This window comes from Fundulus heteroclitus, chromosome 23, assembly GCF_011125445.2.
Source record: "Fundulus heteroclitus isolate FHET01 chromosome 23, MU-UCD_Fhet_4.1, whole genome shotgun sequence".
Taxonomy (NCBI): domain Eukaryota; kingdom Metazoa; phylum Chordata; class Actinopteri; order Cyprinodontiformes; family Fundulidae; genus Fundulus; species Fundulus heteroclitus.
In genome coordinates, this window is record NC_046383.1 from 34,657,065 (window position 1) to 34,665,952 (window position 8,888).

Sequence of the window (8,888 nt, forward strand, 5' to 3'; positions counted from 1 at the left end):
TTCAGCAATCAGCCAGCTCTCTTCTCTGTCACCCCCCAATCAGTTTGTTTGTCACTCCCCTGTCAACAGTCACCAGCCAGTCAGATCTGTTCACCTGTCAGTCTCCAGTCACTAACCTATCAGCTCGGTTCTCTGTCAGTCACTACCCTTCCTTTGACTAGTTCCACCTGTTTTCCTGTAATTGTTTTCTTCTGCGTTCACCTGCTCACTCCTCTATTCTTATCTGCGTCTATCCTCTGTTCGGTGCCACATCATCAAGCCTTTTGGTGAGTCTTATCCAGAATGCTTTGTTCTGATAGCCCTGTTGATACTAATGTAATTTTGCCTCAGGATATCTGAGCCAGCCTGACCCCTGTATACCTGTTCTTCCTGCCTGTTTCTGACTGCTAACTTGTGTACCGACCCAGACCTGCTATCTGACCACCGAGCCTGCCTGATCTCGGCTAGCCTGTTAGCTTGCCCGTGTATCGATCTTGGATCTGTGTCTCTCCTCTGAGTCCGGATTCTGCTCTGTACGTTCCTGCACTTCTGATTACCTGGTTTTGACTAAGGACTGGTTTTGTCTCGCTCATCATAACTGCCTGCCTGTTTATTCCAGTTCCTACCCACGACCTTCTTAAAACGTAACCTGATTGTCTGGCTGAATACTGGTCCTCTGCCTCTGGAGAAATACTTTGTCTTCGGCACATTTGACAGCTTCTGCCTGCTCTGCTGGTCCTTAAAGAGTTTCATTATAAATGGTGTTAAGGTTCAACAGAGCAACTGTCACTCAGCAACACCTCAGAGATGACTCACTTGATGTGAGAAACCACAAAACACATAGAAAGCTTGTGAATGCATCAATATAATTTCCATTTAAAGTAAGAAGAAAATAGCAGCAATAATAGTAGCTATAAGTATAAATCAGCATTAAAAAAGCCTCAGATTACCTCAACCAATCAGAGGATCAAAGGGGAGGGTGGCTCTTAATGGGTTTTCTGAAGAGGGGCACATATAAGGGGAGTGTGAAAATACCCAGCTGACCGCATTTCATTCGTGTGAACATAAACCATCTTTGTTAGGTAGTTTCTCTAGACTGTTATCTCCTGAAGAGACCTCGTATTGGAAGAGCATTGAAGCTGTGAAATACCAAACTCGGCTGTAAGTACCTGTAGACAAACATACATCCTGCTTAAGGTTTTTCAGCTTTTCTTTGATGTATTTTTAATGTTTAACGATTATGATTGAATGAATGAATGCATAATTTATTTCATACAGTCCTGCAAAAATATTAATTTAACACATTCAAAAATGATGGATAAATAATCATATATGTAATTAATCATATGAATAATTTAACAATTTTGTCTGACAAGGGCTTTGAAGAAGTTTCATAAGATTAATTATTAATTATACCAAGACCATTGTTCAGCTGCTTTAAAAGCTGAGGTAGCTCTTCAAGGAACACACTCTGACTAAGATAAGATCAAGGAGAACATTACAGCGGATGCTCTAGAATAGAGGTCTTTAAAAGGTTTGATCATGATAAAACAAGGTTATATACACCAAGCCTCCATCTCAATAGTGTCTTGATTGTTCATTTTGAGCCGAAAGATAATTTGTGCAATTAACAGATATAAACAGTTGTCGTGCCATCTAGCGACAGTATCACAGAACTCTCATAATGCCGGTTTGCTTAATTAATAAAACAAAATTTAAAAATGCTAGATCAAGCCTGACCCTCTGCAATGCCTCCCAGTAAAGCGGCAGCTCGGTGTGATTGAAGACCGACCTTTATTAATTAAATTAAACGATCTACAGCAAGCTGTTTGCTGTAAGGCGTATTGTGTCACTTCCTGTTGTCACGGTGAGAATTGCGGTTTTGGTGTTCCAGACTCTCATTTTTATTTTTAATCTCTTTTCTGTGACATCTATGTGTTTCTAACACATTAGCACTTTGAAAACATTCATTGTTGTTGCACTTCACGCTTGGGAACTCCTCATGTTTCACACGGTTTGCTTTTCTCGATGTGGTAAGAGGTCGCTAGCCTAGCTTTAGCCTCACAATGGCTTTCTCCCCTATTCTTCCAACAACTTCTCCATCTCTGTCTAAGTCTCCCCTTCTCTCCTGCTCTCTGTGTCTGATGTTTAGTTATTCCTCTGCCTCCTTTACTTGTAATAAATTTAGTGTTTTAGTAGCTTTGGAGGCGAGAGTGTCAGAATTGGAGACCCAGCTCCGTGCTGTTAAAAAACCAGCAGATAGCCACACTCTTTGCTAGTGTGGAGCCACAGAGATTAGATTCACGTATCAGCAGCACACGAGCAGCCGGGTAACCAGACCGGCTGGGTGACGGTTCGTAGGAAGCATAGCTCTACATTTCAGCCCCAAGGTCACCACCAACCCATCTGCATTTCTAACAAATTTTCCCCATTCAGTGACGGTCTGATTTGAAGAGACGGCATTCATCCCACTTTGGATGGTGCAGCTCTTCTTTCTAGGAATCTGGACGGATTTATTAGTTCTCCTAAATGCTGACAACCCAGGGTCCAGACCAGGAAGCAGAGCCGTAGTTTAACACACCTCTCTGTGGCTTCTGTACTGTTATCCACACATTAATTCAATTAAATTACATTTTATTTATATAGCGCCAATTCATGAAACATGTCATCTCAAGGCACTTTACAAATCAAAATCAATCAGATTATACAGATTGGTCAAAAAGATTTCCTATATTAGGGAACCAGTTGATTGCATCAAAGTCTTGACAAGCAGCATTCACTCCTGGAGAAGCGTAGAGCCACAGGGAGAGTCGTCTCATTGTCCATGGCTTTGCAGCAATCCCTCATACTGAGCAAGCATGAAGCGACAGTGGAAAGAAAAACTCCCCATTAACTGGAAGGAAAAACCAGCAGAACCGGGCTCAGTATGAACGGTCATCTGCCTCGACCGACTGGGGGTTACAGAAGACAGAGCAGATGAAATCATAATATCATTGCTATTGTAGACCTAAGCATCTCCCAATTTTAAACACGGTTTGGCTAAGCTTTCTGCTTGATGATAACTGTAGGCTCATCTGATAAACAGATTTAACTGAGGTTTAAAGGATTTAATTTCTCGATTTGAAATTTAAGTTTGATAAATCATGCTTTTACTCAGGTTGTTGGACTTTTTCCGAAGCTAAAAATATTTTTTGTCAAATGTGCAGAAACGTTTTACACCAGTTTTTTTATTTGAAGATAGTGAGAATCAAGAATCTTTATTGTCACCATGTGTTACCATAGTGAAATTTCTTTTGAGGCAGACACTGGCTTAGGCTGTACATGGATAACATAATACATACACTTGGTATTTACATGTTTTTTATAATAAGTAGGGCTGGGCAACGATTAAAATATTTAATCGCGATTAATCGCATAATTTGCCTGATTAATCATGAATTATCACATTGTATTTACAAACTCCAAGAATGCATTCAAAAGTAGTGTAAAGAGCACTTTTATTTTAATGTTCTGCTGCCATATGAACAAGTGTTGTAACATTTGTAGCACTTATCAGTAACACATATTTAGTGTAAAGCTCAACTTAAACATGTAAAACAAAAAATAGCAATAATAATAAATTAAAGCTTATTGCCAATGACAGGGAATTCTCTTTATGGGGAAAAAAATCTACCAAAAACAGGCAATTTCTGAGGTAACAGCAGGGAGCAGCATTACCATTGTATGTTCAATACCAAAGTTTAACTTGGCAGTGGTTACAACTAACTTGTTTCTGTCATATTCCATGCTGGAAGAACTTTAAACTGAAACGCTTGCTAACTCGATATGCGTGCATGTTTATTTGACGTTAACACGCGGTTTTTTGTTGTTGCTTTCTCGCGTGCATATAGTGAATGGCAGGGAAAACAGGCAAAAACACATGGATACTTTCAAACGAGAAGCGACTTCACCGACGGCGTCGATGCAGACCCCGCTCCGCTCCGCACAAAACTTGTTCCGTTCGCCAACTCACCGCCTCGCCTAAGCAAATTCCTGCGGGAAACACCGCCTTCCCCATGTCAGCTTTGTTTTTTTCCGCGTTTTACTTTAACCAGCCAGCACCTTTCTTCTTCCTGCTTGAATCCGAGGCTTGGCTGACAGCGAGGTTATTGGCGCATTATCGCCACCTACTGTTCTGATTCAAACCCCTACACCGCAGAAACAGACCTTCACAAAATAAAAGCATGTGAGCAACACGCGTTAATGCGCGTTAAAGTAAATATCGCCGTTAATAGTCTATTGGATTAACGCGAAATTAACGCGTTAACTTGCCTAGCCCTAATAATAAGCAATAAATCATGCAAAAATAGTCTTAGGGTCTGATAAGATCTCTATCCGAGTCCAAGAAGTCTGATATCAGTCCTTTTGCGAACAATGTGAATTACAGTGATGTTGCATGAATTAATCCCTTAGCGCTCCTTCAATGATACACTCCTGTCTCATGTCATCAAGATATGCCTGTTGTCTAAGTGATTGGATTCATTAGGACTTATGGATAAATATAGCTGAGTGTCATCAGCATAACAGTGGAAATTTATCCCATGCTGTCTGATAATTTTGCCAATTGCAAGCATATATATATATATATATATATATATATATATATATATATATATATATATATATATATATATATATATATAGTAAAGAGAATTGGCCGAGGTGCAGGCTGGGTTTTTCTTCTCTCTTCTAAGAGAACAATGATTTCTTATAAAGCAAATGTTCTGTTTCCACGCAAGCAAAACTTTTCTGCTCTCTCACACACATAATGGTTTGTTTTATGATCTTATGATTTAGTGATCTCTGAAATTTTTTAGAAATATCATTAAAATGTTAGCTGCACAGAATTGATTGACACCAATTTTGTTTGATTTTAAGAGAAGCTGGTTAACTTTTGGTGACGAGTGGAAACTTAAAAAACAATAGCGGCACAAACTTATTATTAATTAACTTATTATTAAATAATTATTGCTGTGCAAACCTGCACAAATGTTTGACACCAAATTTATTAGATTTGCAGAATGTGGAGGGGGGGGGGCAAGAAATACACCATCCATCCATCCATCCATCTATTCATCCATCCATCCATGTGATTTGTCTGACCTAGTTATTATAAACTTGCAGAAACATGGATGATTTCAATAATTCTTCAGTACGCGACCAGAATATGACCAGATGTGATCCAGTGGAAAAAGAATCCCACCCTTTCCTAGCACTGGGCTACAGTCTGCTGTTTCTGGTGAGCATCTAGTCTTCAGGTTGTACTGTCCTGATTTCAGGAAAAAATCTTTCAAAGTTTTGGTCTCATCATCTACTCACAGCATGATTTTCTCTGCAGGTGGGTTTGACCCTAAACTGCTTCACCTTGTGGTTTCACTGCCGTGGAGCTCATGGACAAGTTTCCAAGAACTGGATGATCTACCTGAAACATCTGACAGCTGCAGACTTTATGCTCTGTCTGAGCCTCCCACTGCGTATCATCCACTACACCAGCACATCGCTCACCATTCATATGGTCTACTGCAGCTTTGGAACTACTCTAATGATCCTCAACATGAATGCCAGCGTCCTGTTTATGGGCTACATCGCAGCTAACAGGTACCAGACCTCAATTACCAGCCAGGCAAATGATTCAGAACAAATTTAAAGCAAAGTCCATGCATAATTTGTAGTCAAACGAATGAAAATCAATAGAGGGGAGAGAGAAAATAAAATTCTGCTGCGTTGGAACAAGTGGAATCATCTAAAAGCATTTATTTCATTGCATTGAGAACATCCCTCAGTTGGGAGCAGAGATCTTCACAAGACCAAGTAAAGTCTCTGGTCTTTTGCCTCAAGTCATAGCTAAGTCTTACACCTAGGTCACCTTTAACTACATCACTGTAGTTTAGGAATCAAACCCTGTGCTGTATATTCTGAGATCCAAATCATTACATGGACATTTAATAATTATCTTTTCACAATTAATTCAGTGTCCAAAATCTGCCAATGGGTGATTCATATTATTTTGAAAATTGATTACATGTATTTTTCATCCCATTTGAAATAAAAATAGGCTTTCATGCTCTAAGAATAGTAATGGAAAGTAATTAAAACCTTGAACTCATCTTTGCTCTGGACTTTCCCAGTTGGTGCTTTAACTATTTTTATGTGTGTTACTTCCCGTTAGAAACTAATTCTGTTACCAAAATCATCAGTCAGCATCATCTCGTTAAAATAGTTTAATTACAACTGAGAGCTATAGCTAAGTTTCAAATACATACATGATCCTGGCGGACATAGCTAGGAGTCCCAGATCTCTGGGAATTACCATCCCCATAAGAACGAGTCGAAGGCGGCACCGTGAACAAAAGCTGAGGCTGTAGAACAGATGTGCTACCTAAGCTGAGGAGACAGCCCCACAAGCCAATAATGTCCAGACTTTTTCTTAACACTCATGCCACCTTACATCCCAATGTCAAACATCCAGTAGTCGTGCCGAGAGACAGTAATGTGTCAGCATTAATTGTGAATCACTTTCACGAGAAAACACGCCACCAAACTCGAGGTATCATCATTAATGCGTTACGTGCAAATGGATTTTGGATCCTCCAGAGCAGCAAGCTTGTATTTTCCCTTATAAATGTACACAGTGCAGAAAGTTCAGATGCTACACCAAGCAGCAAATGATGGCAGATCTTCCTGAAGATCAGCTGGAGCCAGCCACGCCGTTTACTTACTGTGGGATAGATTGCTTCAGCCTTTTATGTCAGGTCAAGAGTCAAGAGAATTTCATTATATGTCAAGGAAGGGAGATAAGAGCTGAAGCGCTATGCTTTGTTGATCACCTGTATGTGCTCCAGAGCAATTAACATCAAGATGCTCAATGAATTAAGCACAGATGCTTTCATTATTGCGCTACGTGCATTCATCACTATTTGAGGTTCATTTCGACAGATATAATATGATCAAGGAACAAAATTTGTTGGTGCCAGAAATTAGTTTGCTGAAGCATCCAAGGAAATAGATTACACAAAACTTGGAAAACTGAAAAGGGAGTTTATTATGAACACCCCAGCATCAAGTCATACTTACTGAATATTTGTTCTTCTGTCCTTCCTCACAGGTACATGAAGATATTTTATTCTTCAGGATCTCACTTCCTGATGACTGCTAAAGCCAGCCACATCATCTCGATCACCACCTGGGTTGTTCTATTGACCACAACAACACCACTTATCATCCAGATGCTTACCCTGACACCTTGTACTTCTGTTCAGAACACCTGTTATCATCTGATACACAAACTTCGAAAACCAGAGCAAATAGTGATTTCTATTTCTGTAAATACTTTCATCTTCCTGCTGGTGCTCTGCTCACTGGTCTTCTTCTACTACAGCACCTCCCGCAGGGTGCAGCAGATCCAGCAGAGGCAGCTGGCCTCCTCCAACTCCAAGAAGCTTGTGAAGTCTCGTAGGAACATGTTGGTGTTGGTCAGCGTCTTCTGCTTTTGCTTTGTTCCTTATCACGTTATTCGAATTCCAGCCTACCTATTGGGAGGACGATGTTCAGTGGTTTGGTACTATGTGAAGGAGGTGGCTGTGTTTATATCAGTGTTTAATATCTGTCTGGATCCTCTTATTTACGTTTTTCTTTGTGAGGACTTCAGGGCTCAGCTGAAACAACTATTCAACTTGAAAGGCAAGAGGAACACCTCTCCTTTGGAGGCTGGACATAGTAGGGATCACCTGAACACCAAAAGCTCCCAGGTCCTGGAGGGCACAACAACGAGCACGGAAACCACCAGTCCAATTAGTCTCTGATTAGACACAAGACTGACTGTTTATTTGAAAATAGTACATTCAATGTATTTAGGTATTTATTGTTCAAATTACTGATAGTAAGCATCATTACGCATAACTCAGACTGCTTGGTAGTGGTGATGTGATTCCAATAGACCAGTTCATTGTTATTGTTTTCATCCGGGTTTTTCGCGCATGCGCGCCGGACTGGTAGGCAAAAGGCGAACACAATGGCGGACGCAAACAAAGGAAACGACGAGTTCTCCACGTATTTCTGTTCTTTAGATAACGTATCACAAGATCGTTTTAAGAGTAAGTTGATGGTTGATGGTATCAGATTGCCAGATCCGCAAAGCAAAAGCCTGAAGGGATGGAGCGAGCCTGTGAAATGCTGGCGTTCCGAACGGCAACATTTACAGCTACCTTATAAACGCGGCAGGCCAGTACACACGAGAGAGCATGAAATCACGGAACAGCTACAATGATTTTATATCGGGACATAGGCACCAGCAACCCCGGCGACCCCCATGAGGGATTAAGCGGGTCAGAAAATGGATGGATGGATGTTCAGACGTGTTTGTGTAACATACGAAAGCGGAGTCTGACACAGACAGCGCTTCAGCAAAGAGGAAGACCCGTCTCCGGTAGGTTAAAAAAACATTGTTCACAAAGGATTATTTTGGTGTTTTTGTCTTATTAGTATATATCCTTATTTTTATTTATATAATGATTTAAGTAGAACAATGACTAGTGCAAAATTAAGTTATATTTAACGGAGATGAAGTGTAGACTGCAAATTCTGTCGAGGTATGATGGCTCCCACTGTCGATTGGGATTGTCTGCCTGCATCCTTTTCATTGAAATTATCCATTTCTTTTGTCTTTCTTCGTCCTTCGGTAAACGAAAGAAACGTACAGCCGACGATTTGGAATGCCTCTGTGTGCAACCGGGAGCACAAGTGGTAGGCATTGTTTAGATTCCAAAAATAAATGAACTAAAAGTACGCTTTAATTCACCCGTTTTGTCATGGTGGTAGACGGGAACAGTACTGCTTTTGCCGACCACCGTGACCCAGATGTAGCACGGATG

The 8,888-nt window shown here is 40.5% G+C and overlaps 1 protein-coding gene across 1 annotated transcript; it reads left to right on the plus strand.

Moving 5' to 3' along the window:
• Positions 1-216: 216 nt before the first annotated feature.
• LOC105924991 (P2Y purinoceptor 14-like) lies at positions 217-8,001 on the plus strand. The gene is made up of 4 exons (XM_036126906.1): positions 217-266; positions 5,143-5,257; positions 5,357-5,616; positions 7,124-8,001. The coding sequence occupies exons 2-4, from the start codon at positions 5,147-5,149 to the stop codon at positions 7,818-7,820; spliced, it is 1,068 nt and encodes a 355-aa protein (XP_035982799.1). The 5' UTR covers positions 217-266; positions 5,143-5,146; the 3' UTR covers positions 7,821-8,001.
• Positions 8,002-8,888: the final 887 nt, after the last annotated feature.